The sequence below is a fragment of the Euleptes europaea genome, chromosome 19, assembly GCF_029931775.1.
Source record: "Euleptes europaea isolate rEulEur1 chromosome 19, rEulEur1.hap1, whole genome shotgun sequence".
Lineage (NCBI taxonomy): Eukaryota > Metazoa > Chordata > Lepidosauria > Squamata > Sphaerodactylidae > Euleptes > Euleptes europaea.
This window is the reverse complement of record NC_079330.1, coordinates 31,169,946-31,194,455: the sequence shown is the minus strand read 5'-3', so window position 1 is coordinate 31,194,455 and position 24,510 is coordinate 31,169,946. Positions and strand designations below refer to the sequence as shown.

The 24,510-nt window shown below is 44.1% G+C and overlaps 1 protein-coding gene across 1 annotated transcript in view; it reads left to right on the top strand.

Annotated features, from left to right (window-relative positions):
* BCAS3 (BCAS3 microtubule associated cell migration factor) overlaps positions 1–24,510 on the top strand; it is a 698,169-nt gene that overhangs the window by 228,174 nt on the left and 445,485 nt on the right. The window contains exon 15 of the mRNA XM_056864967.1: positions 7,239–7,503. Coding sequence (XP_056720945.1) covers positions 7,239–7,503 — 265 coding nt within the window. The remainder of the gene's footprint in view (positions 1–7,238; positions 7,504–24,510) is intronic.

Genomic DNA, 24,510 nt, shown 5'->3' with positions numbered 1-24,510 from the left:
TAGAAAAACCAAGTGTAATTCATCTCCAACATGGATCTTATGAGATTTAACAGTAGACAAAGGATGTCATGTTAAGGAAAATTACTGGCCCAGATCCCTTTGAGATCCTTCCTGAATTCCCCCTAAAGTGTTTTCTAATATCAGCTGTGGAGGAATGCCCTCTGCCCAGGAATTCACCTGGAATTCAATCATTATGGCTGCATTCTGTGTGTTGAAACTCAGCTGCAAACTCAGAGCTGGCAGGAAGGAGTGGGGTGGGGAATGAACTATCAGGCTCCAAGTACAGGGAACTTGGGTGCTTGCTCCTACCAAAGGTAAGAGAATAGTTTACCATCTCACACCCTCCTAGAATGTCACACTCCAAAAGGATAGCCACTGCTAAAAGCCAAGTGACTAGATGGTAAACACTTCCTCTTAAAGCATGAAGGGCTGAATGACCCCAGGTGGAGATGGACTTCCCAAGAGGAAACTATAAACTCTCTGGACACAGAGAAGAAGCTCTCTTGCTGTTGCCATTTTCCATGGATGGACACAAGCCAGGGTGGACTAAGCTTTTGCCTGGGGATTCCATCTTGTCTATGCAGCAAGGAACAATGGGAAGAAGTCCCAACCATGAGAACTTTAAAGTATTGTAAGTAATACTAGCTACTAATACTAGCCCGTCCTATTTAATAAGAACTATGTATAAGGAAAGGAGATGGTGTGCTTTCACCTTTTCTTTGTATCCTTGCTCATCCTGAATGCTTGTACAGACTATGTGTATTCTTTTTACATAGTGTATTCTTTATTAAACTTTCTTGTATTTTGAATAAGACTAATCTCTCTAAACACACCACACCTATTTGGTCTTACTGTCTGAAGTCTGAATATTGCTTCTGTGCTAATTTGTACGAGCGAAGCGGGAGGTAAGACAACTAGGTGGAGCCTCTGAACAGCAGTTCAGAAACTGAATGCTTGATGTGCAGCTCTGTTTAGCAGGAGGTACTCTCAGTGGTTGTTACTCAGTTTGTTTTTGGCATCCCCTGGGAAGAGAAGAGAAGGACCAGCATCACTGAATGGAGACTTGGAATGGCCATGGGGTTTTCCAACTTCCTGAGGACTGACCCTTCGGTCAAGAGGGTCTGCAAATCCATTCCTTCACATCAGCACTTCTAGTTTGGGGTATTTCCTTTCCTTTTTAAAAACAAAGCTATTTGGGTCATTTTATAGATTTCAATATGAGGACATTGCTTCCTTAATATGTAGCTGTTCAAGCAACTAACAAAGTGGTGGTATGGAGTGACGGTAGAGTTTTGCTCTGAAGCCAACAGTGCTAGGTCAGAAGGAAACTGGGCCTGGTTTTCGTGGTTGCTTTTAGTTCTTCTTAGCTCTATAACAGTAGTCTGTAGGATAGGTTGGTGGGGAGGAGGGCTCAACCCCTCTTCCCCACATATTGTTTGCACATGTTGGAGACCCCAGTGATTGAGGCAATCTGTATATATCCTCATGCACAAGGCATGTTGTCTTTTCTCTTGTTGTTCATGTTGTAGACCAAGAGACAGAAACAAGCATGGGTAAGTATGGTGTAGTAGTTAGGATGTGGGTTCAAACCCTACAATCAACTCACAGAGAGAGACTTCTATCCTGTTGCTCTTTCTCAGCCTTAATCTATTCCACACAGTTGTTATGAGGACAAAATGGAGGAAAGAGAAACCATATGCTATTCTGAAGTTCTTGTAGGAAAGGTGGGATAAAAACGTAACAGACAGAAAGAACAACAGAATTAGATTTTTGTATGCATGATGGTACCCTGGTTTTTCTTAATTTCCCTTACTATAGGACTTCCTCTCTCTCCACCTGTCTTGTACCCCCTCTCCAGGTATGGTAATCCATTTTGAGCAATGATAAATTCAAAGCATTTTGTGGAACAAACTGGAACATTAGGCGCTAGCAAAACCATTGTACATTATTCATACCAGAGTTGCCAAAGATGGCTGATGCTGTCGGATTGCATTCAGACATTGCAATAAACTGTGGTTTGATCAGACCCATTAGTTGTGACGTGTGACTGCAGACTGTCCAACAAACTGTTGTTGTTTTTTAAGTGGCTATCAAAGTAGGCTTTCAAATCGGGTTTTTAAGCTGGTTTCGTGAAGAGGCCTGTGGTGCAGAGGGGGAAGCTGCAGTACTGAAGTCAAAAGCTCTGCTCACAACCTGAGTTTGATCCTGATGGAAGTCAGTTTCAGGTAGCCGACTCAAGGTTGACTCAGCCTTCCATCCTTCCGAGGCTGGTAAAATAAGTACCCAGCTTCCTGGGGGTAAAGTGTAGATGACTGGGGAAGACAATGGCGAACCACCCCACAAACTGTCTGCCTAGTAAACGTCGGGATGTGATGTCACCCCATGGGTCAGTAATGACCCGATGCTTGCAGAGGATTACCTTTACCTTTTTTCCATGAATACTCTTTGTACTCATTATTGTTTTGTTACAAGATGTGCATTCACAACCTGTACCATGTGGCTACTTGACTTCAGTAACAGCAGTATAGGGAATTTGCCCTCCATGTGGGGTGCAGAGAGGAAGAAAGAAGGAGGCGACCCTGGAGTTTATGCACAAACTGGGATTTGTTACTGAAGACTGAAGAGAGCTTGTTGTGTCAACTGGTTAAAGCGAAGCGCTGCTCATTGCATCATCTGAATCCTGTCTCAGGATTTTGGGGGACCTCCTGAACAATATACGTAGTGCCTCCTTTTGCTTTGCCAATGGAATTGAAAAGGACAGGTGGGCAACTGAATTTGGAGCAGGGGGGGAGAGGTGGAGGTTCTCCACGTCTTGTTGATGAAGTACTGTGGTGAGTGATATGCTTTCAGGCAAATGTATTACTGTGAGTCACGTGGTCTTTAAATCCATTTCTCTTTTGAAGGCTTCAGATACAGAGACATACAGCTCAGCAAATCCTCACGACTTTTGTCTGGGATATTCTGAAATACGTTTCTGGAATACTTTGTTTAAGATTTGCTTGTGGCCTTATCCCAACAGAGGAGCACTTCTGGCATTGTGAAAGCCGGCCTTGTCGAAACTCTGCCGAATTTGACTTAAGCTCGTGCCATTTAATCATGTAATGAAAGCTAATCCCCTCCCTCCTGTGTTTTCATTTGCTGCATTCAAACCCCATTCACCTGTGTTGGGCTTACCTTTGTTGCAAAAACATATTTTCATTCAGCCATTGCTTTTGAGGGGTTTTCTTTGGCTAAAGCACTTGAACCCCAAGCTACTTGAAGATGTCTTGCATGCCCTTAAAAGAGGAGGAATGTGATTTCCATCACGGGGTTGCATAAAATCCAGCTTTGAAAAGAACTAAATCCTTCCCTCGCTTTGGCTCCAAGACCCCCATAAGAGGTAATTATACAAGGGACCTCAGCTTTGTAAGGAGGCTACTGCAGAAAACTGAGCTGGTCAAAAGATTCAAAGAGCTTCTTTATGTAGAGTTGGACCACTGGAGGGGGTGTGTCTCTCCCATTACTGTCAACTTTGATTGGCAGCATCTCTGTTGGTTTTGCGAGCAGAAACCTTTGTCTAAGTCCTTAACTCAGTCAATCCAGCACTGTTTGTCGCAAGGCAATTGCTCGTCAGCTATGAGAAAGGCAGAAAAATTAAACAATCTCAAAACTCCTTTGAAACCCACTCACTTGGGGGGGGGTTTCCCCACTCCTTCTCTCTGAGATGGAGTCTCACCTTTGGTTTTGCCGCCTTCCTGTTGGGCCCCAACATCAGGACTGATTGGAGCATTTAGTCTCCCCCCCCCCCAGTTCCCTGGAGAGCGGATGCCGGTCAGAATAGAAAACACCGACCTTGATAGACCAGCGGTCTGATTCAGTAGATGGCAGCTTCTTGTTTAACTGTGCCCTGTGTTCAAAGTCACTGCAGATGTTTGTAGGTGCAGGTGTTCAGGAATGGTACCCAGAGGCACAATCCTCTTTCTCTCTATGTGCTTAGCATGTGCACTTTTTGAATGAATGTCTTGCCTGTATTTTGGGAATCCTAATTCTGTGTTCATCGAGTGGGCCTCTGTGCAGTCCCACATGGGTACTGCGCATGCACAGGCCAGTGGGTTCTAGATCAAATCAAGCCTGAACTGACCCTAGAAGCTAAAATGACTAAACTGAGGCTATCACATTTTGGTCACATTATGAGAAGACAAAAGTGATTGGAAAAGACTGTCATGCTAGGAAAAGTTGAGGGCAGCAGGAAAAGAGGAAGACCCAACAAGAGATGGATTGGCTCAATAAAGGAAGCCATGGCCCTCAGTTTGCAAGATCTGAACAAGGCTGTCAAAGATACAACATTTTGGAGGACTTTGTTTCATAGTGTCACCATGAGTCGGAAGCAACTTGACAGCACTTAACACGCACACATCAAGCACTGTGGATGTTGGCCTTCCATCTCATGGAGAACAATGATCTGGTCAATAACCACCACCATCCCTTGCTTTTACTTTTTTCTTTTTTTTGGGGGGATGGGGTGAGCCAGGGCAGTTACATGGCAAAGCACAAGGGTAGACATGGCCATCCAAAGACAAACTCTGTAGATCCCGTGGAAGTCAAATACCTTCAAATGCTAGGCAATGGCGTTCAGGACGGGTCCCAAGACTGTTAGGCAATGCCAGTATCTAAGGAGGTGCCAACAATCTGTCTTGCCCAGAGTGGTAGGAGACATGTTGCATTTTGATCTTGCCGAGGTCTGCAGTAGCTTACAGGACTATGGAAACATGCCTCTCGTCATATGGGTTGGGCTTGCCAGCCACTTAACCACACGTATGCTCGAGCCCCCTGCTAGTTTCTGATTGGGCTTTGACTTTTCCAGTTCAAGGAAGCGGTTTCACAGGGTAGGCACCTAGGAAGGATCAGGCTTCGTCTTCAAACCCTTGGCTCCAAATTATAGGCAACGTTGACACGCATGAATTAAGAGGGAAAGTTCAGAGTTCTACCTCCTGAAGGCCCCCCTCTTTAAACCTTAAATGTAGACCACATCCAAATTTTTGGCACAAATCTGTAATTTCTTCTGGCAGTTATTTACCTCTCACTTTTCATGCTTCCCCAGAATGAAAAATGAGCAAGTAGCCAATATGTACCTTACATGCTGTTAAAAGGGGGGGAAGGCTCACAAGACTAGATTCAATTAAAAAATTACACCCGGCTCCAGTGGTTTTTTGTGGCATTTTTATTTTTTGCACAGCAATTTTACTTTATAGATCTGGACCCTTGACGTTGCAAGAAAACGTTCAGAGCAGCATTTGAGGCACTCTGCTGCTTTATGGAGAATTACTAAATTCCCAGCAAAGTTCTTAGGTTAGCCTTAGCAGGAAAATCAACCCTTTGGCCCTAAAGTTGGGGTCCAAATTTATGATCCAGTTTGGAGCCTGCTCATCTTTATTAATCAATTATTTGTCTTGACATTGCATAATTTATTCCGGTTTCGTTAATCATGGGGAGGAGAAAGGAGGTGTTCAGGGCACTGAAGCCACCAGTCCCCATAACTGGGATCTTATCCAGCTTGCCTTTTCAGCTTTTGATATTTCAAGCAGACATTGTCCACTCTTTCCAGCAAGAGCCAGCATGGAGTTGGGTTCAAGAGTGGTGGTTTGAAGCGGTGGACTCTAATCTGGAGAACCGGGTTTGATTCCCCACTCCTTCACATGAGCGGCGGATGCTAATCTGGTGAATTGGGTTGGTTTCCTCCACACAAAGCCAGCTGGGTGACCCTGGGCTAGTCACAGCTCTCTTAGAGCTCTCTCAGCCTCACCTACCTCACAGGGTGTCTGTTGTAGGGAGGGGAAGGGAAGGTGATTGTAAGCTGGTTTGATTCTTCCTTAAGTGATAGAGAAAGTCGGCATATAAAAGCAACTCCTCTTCTTCTTCCTCCTCCTCTTCCTCCTCCTCTTCTTCTTCCTCCTCCTCTTCCTCCTCCTCTTCTTCCGTGATCCCCCCTACCCTGAGCTGTGGGAGGTTCCAGGTGTCCAACTCAATTTAAAGACAAAGACTTCACTTGCCAATTTTCACTCAGTTAAGCCTGTGTGGTTCATTAAGGGCTTTGGTGCTATCGTGTCTACTCAGCCTCAACAATCAGAGTCAAGCAAAGGAGGGGTGCTGAGGTAGAAAGTTCCCCATCTTAAGACTCCTGGTATAAAGGTGACAGGCTACAAAGGTCTCAGGGCACCCATCCAGCATGATTTCAGTTGACACGTGGGCCGGCTGCATGTACAGAACACAGCCAATGTGGAGGGTTCCAGCTTCAGGCCAGTTCCCTCCCCTCCCCCTTACCACTAGTCAACAGCCCTTAACATTGGGTGCATCCTGCAGGTGAGCATGCTGAGGCTGATTGGTCATTTCAATTACAAGGAGATTTCCTGGTGGGTGGGCCACTGCCCTAGGGGGCCCCTGGTGGCCAAGAGCAAGCAGAGGCAAGCCCCAGCAACTCTACCCAAGCCTCAGGGTCCCTTCAGCCTGGATCCTTCATCAGCCGCAGCACAACACGGCTTCCTTTTGGGGGGGATGGCACGGTGGGTGAGCTGATGCCCATTGCCAGCCCTGAGCTAACTGACCCTGCAGTGCTGGCACAGCAGGGGGCCACTCAGCTTGACTTGCTCCAAGGCTGTTTTCACTTCCCGACCAGCTCCTGTGAGTGTGCCAAGTTCTGATCCTGCATTAAGCAGGGGGTTGGACTACATGGCCTGTGTGGCCACTTCCAACTCTATGATTCTATGAGCCATTGATATGGGAGATGATCTTTTGTCCATTTTTGAAAACTGCAAACTAACTTGTTTCAGCATATGCAGGGATTTCCCCCCCCCCCAATGTATTCAGAAACTTCATCCTTGTTTGGGGGTGGCTCTCACTTCACTACTTATGAGCACGAGGATTTCAGGTTAGCTGTGAGAAGGAAGGGGTAGGTCTTTTCGTATGGTGGAGGTAGAAAGTGTTGTCAAGTTACAGCTGACTTAGGGTGACCCCATAGGGTTTTCAAGACAAGAGACATTCAGACGTGGTTTGCCTGTGTAGCAACCCTGATATTCCTTGATGGCCTCCCATCCAAATACTGACCAGGGCTGACCCTGCTTAGCTTCTGAGATCTGACGAGATCAGGCTAGCCTGGGCCATCCAGGTCAGGGCTTTTGGTATACTGGAGTAGATTTCTTATTCCTGACATGTCTGTTAACTGTACCGCATAACATCTGTCCCCTTCTCATCCTTTTCTTCAGGTGCAAGACATTTCCTTCAGCCATGACTGCCGCTGGGTGGTGGTCAGCACTCTCCGGGGCACATCCCACGTCTTCCCCATCAACCCGTATGGAGGGCAACCCTGTGTCCGTACACACATGTCGCCGCGGGTGGTGAACCGCATGAGCCGCTTCCAGAAGAGTGCGGGGCTGGAAGAGATCGAGCAGGAGCTGACTTCCAAGCAGGGTGGCCGTTGCAGTCCTGTCCCTGGGCTGTCGAGCAGCCCATCCGGTTCCCCTCTTCACGGTAAATGCTGGCTTTTTTGTGGGGGGAGAGGTAGTTCTATGTTATGGAAAGAGTGGCTCCCAAAGAGAACTGTTTCTCCCCTTCCCTCTCCTGCTATTTTCAGGAAGAGCTTGGCTCCTGTGGACACAGGTTGAGTATCCCTTATCCAGACATCCGATATCCAGACTGATCCAAATAGCAGACGTTTTGAGCTGGCTTGCAGGCGTTACTCACAGGCCCTCAGCAGCGCTATTGATGGTTCAATGTACACAAAATTATTAAAAATATAGTTTAAAATTACATTCATGTGTATACAGTATATATAAAACATAAATGAATTTCATGTTTAGACTTGGGTCCCATCCCCAAGAGATATCCTTACATATATGCAAAAACTCCAAAATATTTCAAAATACAGAAAGATCCGAAATACGGACCAGTTCTAGTTCCAAGTAGTCCAGATAAGGGATGCTTAACCTGTACAACCTTAGAGCCGTTTGGCCTTTTTGTTGGTGTTGCTGAAGGAACTGTCCAAACGGCTTTCTGTCTGTATACGAGTCCAAACTTCTCCTTTCCATCATCACAACATGGCTGGGAGACTTGAAGGAGGGGGAAAGAAAGCTGACAAAAGACCTCCCCCCTCCAACCCTCAGAGGGTTTGGTTCCTGTTGTGAGTGGCTGCTGTTTGCTTTCATTGCTTCCCCCACTGTCTGCCCCTGTGGAAAGGCAAAGACAGAAACACTTACCCATTTTTTATACAGTTGTGATTTATGTTCTCCTGTAAGTTCTTTGTTTATTACTTCATTGATCTCACACTTTCCAGTATGTTCACACGATTATCATTTAATATATTTGCTATCTAGTAAAGATAAGGCTATTACCCTATCTGTAGTTCGTTATTTAGCAGCTGCCTTGAAGATAGCTGGCCAAAGCTATAATCAACTTATGCCTAAATGCTCATTTGCATACAGGTACTCATTTTGCACTGGAACTGGAATTGGCTTCTTCCACCACCAAGAGTACTGGGAGTTATAGTTCTCAGGTTTCTACCAGATAGCTTACCAGGCCCCAAAAAACTAGAAATCCTAATATCCTTTCATGAAGACTGACGGATCATTTTCCTGTCATGTTAAAAGAGCTGGATGTGAAGGCAGAGGTGGTGGTCTCGGGAGAGTCACAGTATAACTGTGCAGCTGAATTGGCTACCTGTTTGTTTCTGGGCTCACTTCAAGCAGCTGGTTCTTACCTGTAAAGCCTTTTGGCAACCTAGAGTTTGCCTGCTTGAGGAACCGTCTTTCCCAATATAATCTCCTGCCCAAGATTTGCTCTTCTGATCTTCAGCTGCTCGTGGTGCTGTCTCCCATAGTGGTCTCAATCTGCTCCTGGGGTCTTTTCAGTGGTGGCCCCAGTTCTGTGGAATGGTTTGCCAATAGCATTTGGGGACTTAATGGCGGCCTTTCGGAAGAGCCTGGAAGGCGTACCTTTCAAGTGGCCCTTCTATTAATTTGGAGACTGTTATATTATACAGGATGCTTATGGATAGCATGGTTTTAAATTGTCATTTGTTTTCAAACATCGGTTTGATTTCTGATTTTATTGTGAGACACCTTGGGGCCCCTTTGCGGACATGAGAAGGAGAAGGAGGAGTAGGAGGAGTAGGAGTTGTTTTTTATATGCCAACGTTCTCTACCACTTAAGGGCTATCAAAGTAGGATTTCACCGACTTACAATCACCTTCCCTTCCCCTCCCCACAACAGACACCCTGCTAGGTGGGTGGAGCGGAGAGAGTGTGGCTGGCCCAAGGTCACCCAGCTGGCTTCGTGTGTAGGAGTGGGGAAACCAGTCCAGTTCACCAGATTAGCCTCCGCCACTCGTGGAGGAGTGGGGAATCAAACCTGGTTCTCCAGAGTCCACCGCTCCAGACCATCGCTCTTAACCATTGCACCATGCTGGCAGAAAGGTAGGTTGTAAATAACGAGACAACCTTTCTGGTCTCTCTGGTGTGTGGCCAGACATGTGTGAGATGTAACATCTTGTCCCATGTGACCCATTTCCCGGTCCCAAGTGCCGGACTTTCTGCAGGTTCAAGATCCAGTCCTCAGCACACCAGTATTCCGAGCCCCTTTCTCTCTGTGTTGGCGGCGGCTGCCTTAATGATAGATCCCCTCTGCTATTGTACTGCTCCCTACCCTTTAATGGAGAGACTTTTCCTGGTGGATTTATGGCTTCAGCTATCTGCTTATGGACATTTCCGTTCTCTTCATTACGCTTTAAAAGAAGAAGCAGCTTTCAGGCTTTAAAATATCAGGTTTTATTTCATGGGCCTCCCAAGGTCAGCAGTCTGGTCTCCATTTAAAGGTGGTTACCCGACAATCATATTGCTGGTTGGTCAAGAGCAGCTGGTCAGCACATCTGGAGGTCCTGAAGAAAAAAATATTGACTGTTTTACGAGGAATCATGAAAGAAGGCAAAGATGAGCTCAGAGGCAAAGCTAAGATGATGATAGCTGTTTTGTTTCCACTGGTTGATGAGCCGCTCCTTTGGGGCAGAACAGCATTGCTGCATAGCCAGCCTCAATCTGGTGCAGTGACTCTCTCAGGGAAGCAACTATCGCTGTGTGCAGAGAGGGGCGTTCCAAGGAGGCTCCCAACTTCACATATATACTGATGGGATCTGTGCTGGCAGCGACAGACCAAGAAAGGGATCTTGGGGTGGTAGTGGATAGCTCAATGAAGATGTCAACCCAGTGTGCTGCTGCTGTAAAAAAGGCAAATTCCATGCTGGCCATAATTAGACGAGGAATAGAGAATAAAACTGCTGATATCATACTGCCCTTGTACAAATCTATGGTGAGACCACACTTGGAATACTGTGTACAGTACTGGTTACCACACCTTAAAAAGGATATTACAGAGCTTGAGAAGGTGCAGAAAAGAGCAACCAAAATGATTAGGGGACTAGAGCAACTGTCCTATGGGGAGCGGTTAAGATGCTTAGGGCTGTTTAGCTTGGAAAGAAGGTGGCTAAGGGGTGACATGATAGAGGACTATAAAATTATGCATGGTTTGGAGAGAGTGGACAGGGAGAAGCTTTTCTCCCTCTCCCATAATACTAGAACGCGGGGTCATCTGCTGAAGCTGGAGGGCGAGAGATTCAAAACAGATAAAAGGAAGTATTTTTTCACACAACGCATAGTTAAATTGTGGAACGCCCTGCCCCAGGATGTGGTGATGGCTGCCAGCTTGGAGGGCTTTAAGAGGGGAGTGGACATATTCATGGAAGAAAGGGGTATTCGTGGCTATTAGTTAGAATGGATACTAGTCATGTTGCATACCTATTCTCTCTAGTATCAGAGGAGCATGCCTGTTATATTGGGTGCGGTGGAACACAGGCAGGATGGTGCTGCTGCAGTCATCTTGTTTGTGGCTTCCTAGAGGCACCTGGTTGGTCACTGTGTGAACAGACTGCTGGACTTGATGGGCCTTGGTCTGATCCAGCAGGGCCTTTCTTATGTTCTTATGTGGTGCTGCAAAAGCGCTGTTGAGCTCAGCTTTTAACACGCGTGGGATTTTAGCACCTGAACAACTCCAGCTGTGCTGTTGCTGACTTCTCTGGTGGTGTCAGGGAGGGAAGCAGCTAGTTGTCTAAGGTGGGTCACTTCCCTCTCAGGTGCTCAGTTACTGGATGGTTTCATTCTCAGGAAGCAGCACAAATTGGTACCTGACTGCTGGGTAGGGTTGCCAGGTCCCTCTTCTGCATTGGTGGGAGGTTTTTGGGGTGGAGGAGGGCGGGGTTTGGGGAGGCCAGGGATTTCAATGCCATAGAGTCCAATTGCCAAAGCGGCCATTTTCTCCAGAGGAACTGATCTCTATCAGCTGGAGATCAGTTGCAATAGCAGGAGATCTCCAGCTAGTACCTGGAGGTTCTCCTGAGAGAGTATATTATTGGACAGGGAAGGGTTCAAAACAACCACAACAGAGAGGTAGAATCAGAGACACCAGACACTCTGGTTCAGAAGGCTCCTCTTTGGAACGTGGTAATTCTGGTATCACCAGCGGGGGTTCTTTTAGTTCCTCTTATTATCTACGCCCCAGTTGGAGGGATTTTTCTTATGCTCCGACCGAGACCACAGAGGGGTCCTTGGCGCAAGAAGACCTCGTAATTAATCTGTCCAACAGGTTCTTTACTGAAACTGAAAAACATGTACTCAATTTAGGTATTGGTTTTGTTCCCACACCAGGCTATTCAGGCTTTCAAACCAGAGTAGACCTTTACAAATTTTTCAGAAATATTAAACTAAGGGAATTATTTAAAGGACAACCTAATCAAAGTAAAAATGAATTTTGACCCAAGTCCACCTTTGTGCCAAAAAATTCTCATCATTTTGTAAATACCTTTCAATCTTTGGTTTTACAAGATGCAGAGCTACTAGAAAAAAGAAAAAAATGGAGGCTCCGCTAATTTTTCTCCTGAGGAGCATAGAATACTGAAAAATATCTCAGAAGATTCTAATATAGTCTGTAGACCCGCGGATAAAGGCGGCGCGCTGGTTGTTATGAATATGAATCAATCTGACATAGAAAATATGAGACAACTTAATAATAAGAAATATTATAAAAGAATTCCCTCAGACCCCACTACGAGAGTGTTAGGAATTATTAGAACAGTGGTCTTTGAGGGTTTAGCATTAAATTATATTACTAAACCAGTTGCAGATTTTTTGTCAGAAAAGTTTCCACGGGTCCCCATTTTTTACTCATTACCAAAAATTCATAAATCCCTGGACAATCAGGGCGTCCAATAATATCAGCGGTAGGAAGTCTCCTTGGACCCTTGTCCCAGTACATTGATTCTTTTTTACAACCTTTTGTACAATCTACACCTTCTTTCATTAAAGATACAGGACATTTCATTCAACAGATAGAACATTTCACTGTCTCAGAAGAGGCTGTTTTTGCCACCCTGGACGTCTTATTGCTTTATAGCAGTGTTCCGCTAGAGGAAGCCAGAAATATCATTGAAGATAGACTCGATTCGCGCTCTGCACTACAACCTCCCACACATTTTTTGTTAAACTTACTTGATATCATTTTTTAGAATAATTTTTTCCGGTATAGAGATCAGTTTTTTTGTTCAGACAGAGGGAGTGGCAATGGGTGCAGCCTGTGCGCCGTCAGTCGCTAATTTATATATGATTTTTTTTTAACAGCAGCAATTGTTCCAACATGAACTTTTCCATTCACATGTGGTGTTTTATTGATGATTTGTTTCTTATTATTGATACGGCTGAACACTTTAAAAAGCTTTTAGAATGGATAAATTTGGTTAACACCAACTTGCAGTTTACAGGGCAGTGCAGCGCTGATTCTATATCTTTTTTGAACGTGACAGTCTTTAAGATAGAGAAGAATACGGTAGCAGTCAAACCCTACCGTAAGACCACAGATCGTGGCGCAGGGTTGCATTTCAGATCATACCATCCATTGCATCTTAAAAATAATTTGCCTTTTGGACAACTTCTTAGATTAAAACGCATTGCAACATATAAAAGAGACTTCACGAATGCAGCACAGGAATTAAGTACTAGGTTTAAGAATCGGGGCTATCCACAAACAGTAGTACAACATGCATTTGACAGAGCTGCTGAAAGAGAGCAGGCTATTCTCCTACAAACCAGAACAAACACACACCACTCACAATCTCGGATCTTTGGATCCTTACAATTTAGTCATCTTACTTATGACATTAAGTGGATTATATACTGCCACTGGCACATACTGAGGAATGTGCCTGGATGTGAAAATTTTCCAATGTCCGGTCTTAGAAAAACAGACTCCTTGAGGAATTCTTTAGTAAAAACTGACTTATTGGAGAGGAGACAAAGAGTTAACGCACCTGGCCATTACAAATGCGGCGCATGTGCAATGTGTCCGTTTAACTTGCAGGTTAAGGAAGTAAGTTCACCTTCATTCAATTTCAAATTCCAACTAAGAAATTTTACTAATTGTTCTTCTCCAAATGTTGTTTATGCAATTATTTGCCCTTGTTCTTTGATGTAAATCGGCTCTACCAGCAGACAAATTAAATTGCGTATTGGTGAACATAGAGCTCGGATACGTGCTAAAGTCTTAGAAGCGCCTCTCACAGAGCACTTCCTTTAAAAATGACATATGTATAATGACGTACTCTTTTTTTATCATTTGGCAATACAAACCTCGTTCTTATTTTTATCAAGACATCAGAAAAATACTTCTAAGGCAGGAAATGAAATACATCTTTCTCTTTAAGACGCTAGCACCCGCTGGTTTAAATACTGATTTTGATTTGTCTTGTTTCTTGGATTAGTTTGGGAACCGTTTTTTCTTTCGTAGATAGTGCCTTAGCCATTTACTCCTATCCTTTATGACTCTAGCCATGTACTAATTAGACACAGCTGGCCATTTTCTAATCATGGTTAAAACAGAAGGGAAAACATTAATTCAATTATGTAGGTGTTTCAGTAAAGAACCAGAAACCCAGAGAGGTGTGATGGTCTTCCGTTATTGTGGTGAGCATGACATTCCATTTATTTTGTAAAAAATGTAAAAAATAAAAAATAGACTGATGTTGAAAGGAGATATGTTTGTACTTAGGAAAATACTAGTTAGCTGTATATGTTTATTTACAGAGGTTGTTATACCCACGAACACATAAAGAACAAGCAAATTCGCTTAGACACAATAAAAGAAATAATATTGCTGAAGAAGCCGAATTCGACGAAACGCACACTGATCTGGAGGTGGCGTCCGTTGCAGGGCTGCGCCTAGACGTGACTCCTGGGCTATGCCTTTCCTTGTTGGTATCTTCTTTCCATAGGATACAAGAGACGACCTATCTTGGGCAATATTAGCCCCGACAATAGACACTCTTAAAGGACTTTGCAGTCTCTGTATATTGTGATTGTCCCAATGAGGGTTCTTTTGGATTTTGTTATCGCATTACTGTACAGTTCGAGTTTGTGCATTGATATTTAGAGTTAGGATTTAGATTGTAGGATTTAGATAGTAGGATTTTTTGCCTTGTCTCATTTGTGATTATAGTAAAAAATTACTGCATTTAATTGAGTCTACATGCTGTTTTTTGATTGTAGTACCTGGAGGTTGGCAACCCTACTGCTGGGCTCTGTCTTTTGTTGCTCACTACTTGTAGTAGAAGAGTTGGGTTTTTTTGTACCCTGCTTTTCTCTACTGTAAGGAGTCTCAAAACGGTTTCCAGTTGCCTTCCCTCCCCCCCCACTCAGGCACCTTGTGAGGTAGGTGAGGCTGAGTGAGTTCTGAGAGGACTGTGACTAGCCCAAGGGCACCCAGCAGGCTTCATGTAAAGGAGTGGAGAATCGAACCTGGTTCTCCAGATTAGAGTCTGTCGCTCATGTGGAGGAGCGGGGAATCAAACCCAGTTCGCCAGATTAGAGTCCGCTCCTCTTAACCGCAACACCATGCTAGTCTGTCCTACTTCTGCCTCTTTCCTTCTGAGCTGGCCATTGCTAGCAGCAAGTACCTGAGACAGAAGAGGTCCAGTTTGACTGCTGACCGGTGGGGCACGTCGTTCCCCAGCAGAGGATGTGAAAGGAGCACTTGGGAACAGCAGAGCTCCGTTTGCCTCAGATGCTGCAGTCACATAAGCAGCAGAGAAAGCCCAAAGCGCACTCTGGGTGCTCTGAGCCTCTTTTAAAAGCATTTCTGATCCCCTTGATTTGGCATTGTAACAACCTATTGTTGTTTCATTTTGCAACACCCTCTCAAAATAGAATTAAAAACTTTCAATTATATGCAGTATAAACAAAATAAAAAGTATTTAACTATGTGTTCAATTCAAGTGGGAACACTGATGTTTTTGTAGCAATTGCATATGCCAGCATAATTTATAGTTCAGTTTATGGAACAGAAATTTCTAACTTCTCTCTTTGCTCCCCAAAATTCAGTTCTTGGTGGTTAGTAGCCACAGTGAAAAGGATTCTTAGGATCCAAACCTACACATTTACAGTTTTGAAATTTACCCCTGGATAGGGTTACCAGGTCCCTCTTCGCCACCGGCAGGAGATTTTGTGGGCGGATCTTGAGGAGGGCGGGGTTTATGGAGGGGAGGGACTGCAATGCCATAGAATTCAATTGCCAAAGCGGCCATTTTTCTCCAGGTGATCTATCGGCTGGAGATCAGTTGCGTTAGCAGGAGATCTCCTGCTACTACCTGGCAGTTGGCAACCCTACCCCTGGAACAGTGTTGCATATATTTGTTTTACTTGAAGTATCATTAATTTTGTTTTGAGAACTTTTTGAGAAGTGCATGACACCTCTTGAGATAACTGGAGTGTTGGGTTTGCAGTTGCTGCAGTACACGGCCTAGCTCAGTCTCCGCTTTTGTTTACCACTATGTGTACTTTGCAGTAAAAGAAAGAAGTTAAAATCAGTACTCAGACAATCCAGATTCTTTGCCAATTATTTTTTAATTAAAATCCATTTTTAATTTAAATCAGATTTTTTAATTTAAATCAGATTTTTAAAAATAAAATGCTTTTTGAGGAAAAATCTATCAAAAGATAATTTTTATTTAAGATACATTATAGTCCAAAGGTTATTCATCATGAAACAAGGTTTAGTTTTTAATTATGTAGTACAGATATGAGGTTGTATATTCATGCAATGTTTACATTTTTGTTAAATGAATTCCATTAATCCATTCATAATTTCATGCTCTTCCAGAGGTTTCTGTAAGTTTATTTTGAGCAGTTTTTCTATCTAGAAGATATTATTGCAGATGCTTGGTTTTGCAGTACTCAAAACTGTGAATTTGTGTCTGCAGAGATAACATGCCTCTTCTTTACAGCAAAATGTTATAAACTAAACACACAGAGTTAAGGAAAAAGTCCTTAATCTCATTGTTTCTTTGCAAATCTATGTACACAGAATCAGCCCCTTATATCTTAAGTGCTAAATTTCAAGAAGTTCACTTAATACAAGATTGTTTGGAGTGGAATAGATCTGCACAAGGAGCTAAGTGTGAGGAGGGAGGAGCAAGCTGTAAAAATGAATGTGAAACCTTTTGAGCAGAATTCTCCACAAGTCTTGGGATCTTTGTGTGCATCACCTGAAGTTTATGATATTATTTTCTCCCTGGAGGAGAAAATCTATAATGGCAGCAGGCCATAACAGAGACCCAGTTTGGGAATATTGTAATGAAATTCCTTTACCTATGGGTAAGGCAGACAAAATGCAAACACTGCAACAAAGAAATGCAAGACCTGGTGGTCCAAATGAACTGGACATAGTTCACCTCACAATAATTGTGTGTGTGTGTGTGTGTGTGTGTGTGTATATATATATATATATATATATATATATATATATATATATATATATATATATATATAATAGTATAACCAAATCAGTAATTTTTTGATATAACTAAAACTAATCTGAAAAGTTACTATTCTAAAAATGAAATTTCATTTGGTTGTAAATATTAAGATTATACCAGCAAGAATGAGTCCTTATGCAGAAAACCATTATTTAAATCGAGTCTTACTCACTAGTAAATTAAATGTATCCTATTGTCAAGCAAAACAGAATTTGTGACCTGTGCTATCTGAGCAAATTTGCATTGTTCAATTTATTTTACTTGCTGTATGTTGTAGTGCTGACTAGCTGCGTACCGTAAACTAGATCTGGTAGTTGTGGAGTGGAACAAAGGGGAATTGGGGGATTTGACCTCTATTCCCAGTAAAAACTCATTCAGCCACTTCTTTGACATCTGAGATTTCATGAGAAGCTGCTTGCAAGCATATATTTGCACCCAAAAGGAACATACTTTGTTTAAAATGTGAATTTTTGCTGAGTATCTTCGCTGGATTCTGTGCCCATTTTCTGTGGGATCACTCCATGCATACTCTTCTATTGGTCTGTCTGTCATATTTATATCCCTCAGTTACCCCAAGCGAGCTCAGGACTATCAGTCTCAGGTGGGTAGCTGTTTTTGGAAAATTTTATTGGTCCCTTAGGTGGTACTGGATTCAAATTTCATCCAGGACTGTCAGGTAGATTAGGCTGAGACAGAGGAACTGGCCTGTGGCAAACTTCATGGCAGAGAGGGGTTTGAACCTGGGCCTCTGGGACTAGCAGTCTGCACCAGACTGATGCATTTTTACCATGCTGGGTGGTAACAACTGCTTCCAGCTTTCAATTCTGATAAATGGGCGTCAAAAATAGGAACACAGACTCAAGTCAAGGTGAGCCTTCTTGGTGGGTGGCAGTTTTGCTTTTAAAGGCTTATATGGAGAACTGAGTATGCTGGTCACATCTAACTAGCCAATTGGTCTCTGCTCCCTTGTTATTGTAAGGTGGCTGGAAGACCTCTAACACCCCCCCTCCCCTGTTTCTCCTGAGATGTAATGTAACTTACTCCTTGCATTACAATACAGCAGTCAAGTGTGACATGCCTGGAACAGACACCAGATTGCTGTAAACCATTATTATAACACATCCAATCATTTTTAACTACTGACATCACGTAGGGAACAGGAAGGAGCGATCAGCGTCTGCAGCTTTCATCCTTTGGTGTCTGTTTTTTGTCATGGGAAATTACAGTAAGTTGTCACCTTTATAGGGTTTTCCAAACACATTTTGAAGCTTTTTAAGAAAAAAAATGGATGTAGTGTTTGATACTATAGACGCATCTGTGAAGTTTCATTTGTTTTTGATTATCATGACCAGAAATTTCAGGACCAGGCAGTGATTTGTTTTTCTAAATTAGAGGAAACTGTGGAGGGTGATGATGAAGTTTCATTACTGAATTTCAAAGGCAAATAAGCCAGATTTGTTGAGGGATTCTTGCGGGGGGGGGGGGTCAATTTTTTTTTCAATGCTATGGGGGCTCTTCACGTCCACTCACCATTGATTGTGCCATTTATTGATACAAATACTGTTTTATTCCATGCAAACAAGTTTCTGTGTACTTTAGAGTCCAAATTTTAAAGAATGGTTGGATCCTACTAACTTCTCAACGGATGAAAGAGGCCCTTTTTTACCGCAAAAAAGTCTAAGCTTGGGATTCTGGGTTCTGCATGGACAAAAACCATAGATGGAGTTCCCATGAAGCTAGTAGGATCCAACTCGATGTTGGCAGCCGTGTTAATTTTTTTCACATGTCTGCCCTGTTCATATATCAGGAAAGTGAGGGTTTGGAGCTCCTGTGTTTACATCAAAAGGTGTGCGTGGATGGGGGGAGCTAAACCTGCCCCAGCCTTATGTTGCTCCATCACTTCAGGCACTTTTCTGCCCAGCCCAGCTCACTTTCAGTTTCCTAGCTGGGCTTATGGGAGAAAAGAGTGTGCAGTGATGAAGCCAGAGGAGGTAGAAGGGTTCACCTCTCCTACATCTCTTTAAATTACAAAGTTGTGATAGATCTCCCCGTGCTAGCTTAGAGGAGGATAGCAGGAAGCATGGCAACTTGGTGGAGCCTGTAAACAGCAACATATGTACAGAGTGCTAGACATGTGACTCTGTTTAGCAGGAGATACTCTCAGAGTTGTTGGTGGCAGAAGTTGTTTCCCAGTTCATTACTGGCACCTCCAGGGAGAGAGGGGAGGGAGCAGCATCACCAAGTGGACGTTTGGGACAGCTGTAGAGTCTCCTGATCTCCTATGAACCAACCCTAAGGCAGAGGAGGGCTTGTGAGGGGGGCAATCTGGGGGAAGATGGAATTCAACTGATCAAACTTTCTTTGGACTATCTCAGTTGAACCTGAGAACATTGATACTACACGTATATGGAAATGACCCTGACTGTTTTCATCTGTGAAATGTTGGGTGGTGTGGTAGTTCTGTCTTGGTAACTGTCTCTCACAGTACTGCTAGATCACAGTAAATTTAAAAGGTTTGGTCTGGTTTAAATTTTTCAAGAGCAAGATGTGTGATAACAAAATGCAACAGGTGTCTGCCACCCAAGAATCACACTGGCCATTTATTCATGGTCAATTTTGATGCTTACTCAAAGCTCTTTTTAAAAATGCGACTTTAAAAATGCCTATTCACTGTCCCGATGCAAAAGGAGAAATTCCACCCCCACCACTCGCCTGCTCCTTTGTTCCTGACTGCAGAGTCATTAGCATGTGTATAGCTAACTCCCCGCTGTTGCTTTGCATGGTTCTTTGAGGAGGCTTCCCGTTAAGTGAGCTCTTTAGTAATGTGAAGCAGGTATGCACTGGCTTCACAGTCACTTCCGGAATGACTGTTCAGCATATAAAATTCAAAAAAATATGCAGGGCAATTCAGCCTGGAACGCGCTGCTAATTACCATGAATAAATGGCCACTGTTTTAAAATATGGGGAGAGATTCTGCAGTCTGGGAATAATAATCCTAGAAGTCTGCCAGAGGCAGCATTGCTGATAGCAAGTGGTGAAAAGCTGTTTTTTCATTCCAGTGGGGCAGTTTACATGCTTACCTGTCATACAAGGCTCTTCCTGTGGTGCTTCTTCCTTGACCATGCACACAGTGTGTGATATGGCCTGATTGGTGTAATTTTGCCCCCCCCCTCCGGGAGTGGGAAGAAACACATTGGGTCTTTGCCCACACATGCCTCCATGGAGTGGTAGACAGAGGGCACGTGTCAGAGCCAGCGTGGCGTAGTGGTTAAAAGCGGTGGACTCTAATCTGGAGAACCAGGTTTGATTCCCTACTCCTCCGCATGAGCGATGGTCTCTAATCTGGTGCAATGGGTTGGTATCCCCACTCCTTCACATGAAGTCAGCTGGGCTACCTTGGGCTAGTCACAGTTCTCTTTGAGCTCTCTCAGTCTCACCTACCTCATAAGGTGTCTATTGTGGGGAGAGGAAGGGAAGGCAATTGTAAGCCCGTTTGATTCTCCTTAAAAGGTAGATAAAGTTGGCATATAAAAACCAACTCTTCTTCTTCATCAGGCGAGGAAGTGTGTTTGAACACAAAGTTGCTGTTGTGATTGTGGTTTTATCTAGTGAATGGTCAATGATTATAACTATTATTGTTTATTGTATTGTATCACTGTCCGGCTGGATGGGAAGTTTATTTTAACCTTTTGCTTAACTCCAATAATGTGGTATATTTTATATATTTCATATTTATTCTTATTTTATATATTCCGTATATTTCTGAGCCTGATAGGGGCCCTGGTTTGTTCATCTTGGGTTGGTGTGATTTGATTTTGATCATGAGAATCTGTATGAGATGTTTTTTGAACTATGCCTATTAAAGGTTAATGATGATGATGAACACAAAGTGGGTTACGTGTCATCACACAATTGGTGGCCACTGTAGCAATGCTGTGTTTCCTGTATTAAGATGAAGATCTTAACTAGCAAGCAGGATAAAATGGGAAGAGGCGGTCCTTCAGGTATCCTGGTCCCAAGCTGTTCAGGTGTGTGCAGACAGACAATCCTTGCTGGTCTTTCAGCATGGGGGTGATATGTTCCCTGTCTCCAACTCCCCACAGTGATCTGGTTGCTGCATTTTGGATGGACTGGAATTTCTGAGCAGTCTTCAGAGGCAGCCCCACATAAAGCACGTTACAGTAACCTTACCTGGATATGATCAGAGTGTAGATTTTAATTCATCGTGGTTACTTTTCAGATTCCAGTACTGGTTTCCTAACAGAAAACAGTTTTAATGGTCAGATCCATAGGAAATTAGCAGCATGGCACAGGAGATGTGCCTAGCAGAGGAAATCCTGTACGTCCTAACTAAAAATGGACTCTGCTTTATATTTTCCCCTTTATGAGTGAATCTAAGGACAGATTTGCAGTCATGCCCATACTTAAAATTGCTGGCTTTACCAGGAGCCGGGGGGGGGGGGGATGCTCAGAGAAAGTGTCCCCTGGGCCACCAGTTGGCTGCCCTTCCATGGATGGCAAGGTCAGCGCTTTCCTCCAATCACTTCTAGAATAGTTTCCTGTTCCCCCACCCCATTTAGCCATGAAAACTAAGTAGAGCTTCCAGATTCAAAGGCAGCATACCACTGAATTCTAGCTGCTGTAGGGAAAACAAGCATGGAGAAATCTTGCCTGTGGGTGCTGTTCGTGAGGTTTCCAGAAGCCTCTGGCTTGTCCCAGATGGAAACAGAATGCTGCGCTTGCTAGACCCAGCTCAGCTTTACCTGCAGCCGTACAGCTTGCAGCCACAGTTGGCTTTCCAGCAGCACTAGGCCGCGACCATTGCTCGTGTCTTGCTGGAGGTGTCGTGGAGTCCATCCACCCCAGGTTCCTGACCCCCCCCCAATAGTCGGAGAACTTTTCACAAGGGCGTTCCTATTGTGTGTGTTGTTGTCCCGTCCCCCGTCCCCCCGCTGTCTTTTATCTTCCTGGAATGTTAGGCACAGTGGAGACACGATGTTTTCCCAGTTTATTCCAGCAGCTCTCTAAATTGTTTACTTGTGCAGTATAAACCTTCTATTGGGGTGAGGAGCCATCTCTTGAAATGAATGAATCACATTTTGGCACACTTCAAATTCATCTCTTAGCAGGAAGACAAGAAAGGAAACGGTTAACAGTTGATAAGAAGATATTTCCTTTGCACCTTTTCTAGTCAACGCAGATTCTTTTTGTGGCTTGGCTTATTTTATCCATCAATCCCATACCCGGCTACATTTTTGCCATTTGTTAGGGTTGCCACACAAAACAGTGACCTCAGCCCCAAATCAGTCTCCTTCTATGGACTTCTTTAGGCTACAGGAATAGAGTGATACTGTCGTGTTGTGTTGGGTGAACAGGACAGAATTAGACTTCCTGCATCTGATACCCAGCTTAGTAGTTGGCGTGCAGTTTTTTGACAGGGGGGTGAAAACATCTGGAATAAAGACAAGCACCATGACAAAACTGTTGGGAGTCCCTTCCTTACAAGAAAAGGCTAAAGCGTTGAGGTTTCTTAGCTCAGAAAACAATCGAGCTAAGGGGACTTGGTAAAATGTTATAAATTATGCATGGAGTAGCAGAAGTCCTGGTCCCCAACAGAATTTATGGATGGTCAGACAGAGAAAAAATGGATTTCTTCATAATTAATGCATAGGATTCATTGCAAGAAGTGGTGATGACCACTGGGTTAGTTGGCTTTAGAAGGGGACTAGACAAATTCCTGGTCTGTGAGAGACTGTTGACCATACTGGCTAAATGGATAGGGTTGCCAGGTTCCTCTTCGCCACCTGTGGGAGGTTTTTGGGGCGGAGCCTGAGGGCGGGGATTGGGGAGGGGATGGACTTCAATGCCATAGAGTCCCATTGCTAGGGTTGCTAGGTTTCTCTTCGCCACCGGTGGGAAGTTTTTGGGGCAGAGCTTGAGGATGGGGTTTGGGAGGGGAGGGACTTCAATGCCATAGAGTCCAGTTGCCAAAGCGCCCATTTTCTCCAGGGGAACTGATCTCTATTGGCTGGAGATCCGTTATAATAGCAGTTCCCGGGGAAAATAGTGGAGGTGGTTGCCACTTGTGGGCTTCCTGGAAGGATCTAATTGGCCATTGTTGGAAACAGGCTGGTTAACTAAAAGGACCTTCAGTCTAGGCCTGTGTATATGAGGACCTACTTCCTCCGGTGCAGACCCTTGCTCATACTTAGATGAGTCCAGACGTCAGTACAATGTATTCCCTTTTACCAGGGGACAGCAAGGCGGGCATTAGCAGGTATTTGGGGTGACTGCCCCAAAGTTGTGGAACAGTCTTGTAGTGAAGGTTCATCAGTTCCCTTCCCTGTTGATTTTCAGAAAGGCCTAGAATGGGGGTGTTGAACATAAGGCCCGAGGGCCGGATTCGGCCCCTTGAGAGCTCTTATCTGGCTAGCGAGACACCTGAGGCAGCCATCCTCCACCCCCACTCTCAATCTGGGGCTGGCGAGGCATGGCTCGGCCCCCATCAAGCGACCTTTATGTCATATCTGGCCCTTGTAACAAACGTGTTCGACACCCTTGGCCTAGAAGCTATGGCTTTTAAAGAAGGCCTTTGGGCAAAGTCTTTTGGGGCATTATTTGGAAATAACATTAGCTGTAATAATGTGGGTTTTGGCAGAAGAAATGTATTGGTGATTGTGGGTTTTTTACATATTGGGCTTCATACATGAATAATTTTAATTCAGATATTGTATGTCATTCTGAACTTCAGAAGGGGACTAGACAGATTCCTCTTCTGTTATTGGCTGTTGATCACTCTGAACAGGGTATAATTTTTTTAATATATATAAATTTGTTCTGATTCAGCAATGCTCTTTTTAAGTCCAGGCATTATGAAGCCAACTTAAACTACGAGGAAAGGCAAGGTATTTTAATTGATTAACGAGTACATAAATGAGCCACTTTGATGTACAGCTATGAACATTTCCCAAAGAGGTTTCTAAATCCAGTACTGAGAAGAGGTTGTGATCCAGTTCCCTAATAGACAGGCAGGTCTCCATCCAGAGCTTGTGATTTCACACATTTTAGTTGCAGCTCCTGCCCTGTTTCTCCTGTGGTCCTGCTGCCCCTCCCCTCCCTCATTCTCATTTTGATGATGGGAGAAGGGGGGGCAGGAGAGGGGACAGGTGTTGCTGGTGGGGTGAGAGGAGATCCAACAGCAGCAATACTCCACCTTGCTTAGGACATTTCATCTCATATCTGGGTGAGGATCTGGCAACATTGCAGGAAGGAAAGATTGTGTAGATCTGCCCCAGTAAGCTTCAGCGTTGGGCATAGATTTAGAAACCAAGTGCATCCTTTTTCCTTTTCAGTAGCCATCCTTGGAGTTGTCCTCCCTGCCCCGAGAAAGAGACACGGCAGGAGGGATTGGCCTGGGGAGATTTCCCACTATTACAACTGACCACCAGGTGATAGGAATCAGTTCCCCTGGAGAAAATGGCCTCATCTCTCCAACCCCCACCCTCCTCAATCTCAACCCCAAATATCTCTAGGCATTTCCCAACCCTGAGCTGGCAACCCTAGATTGGCCCAGGGCTTTTGTGGTTGCGCAGCCCCTCTGGAAGCCCCCTTTAGAATCCTTCCTTCCCCAGTT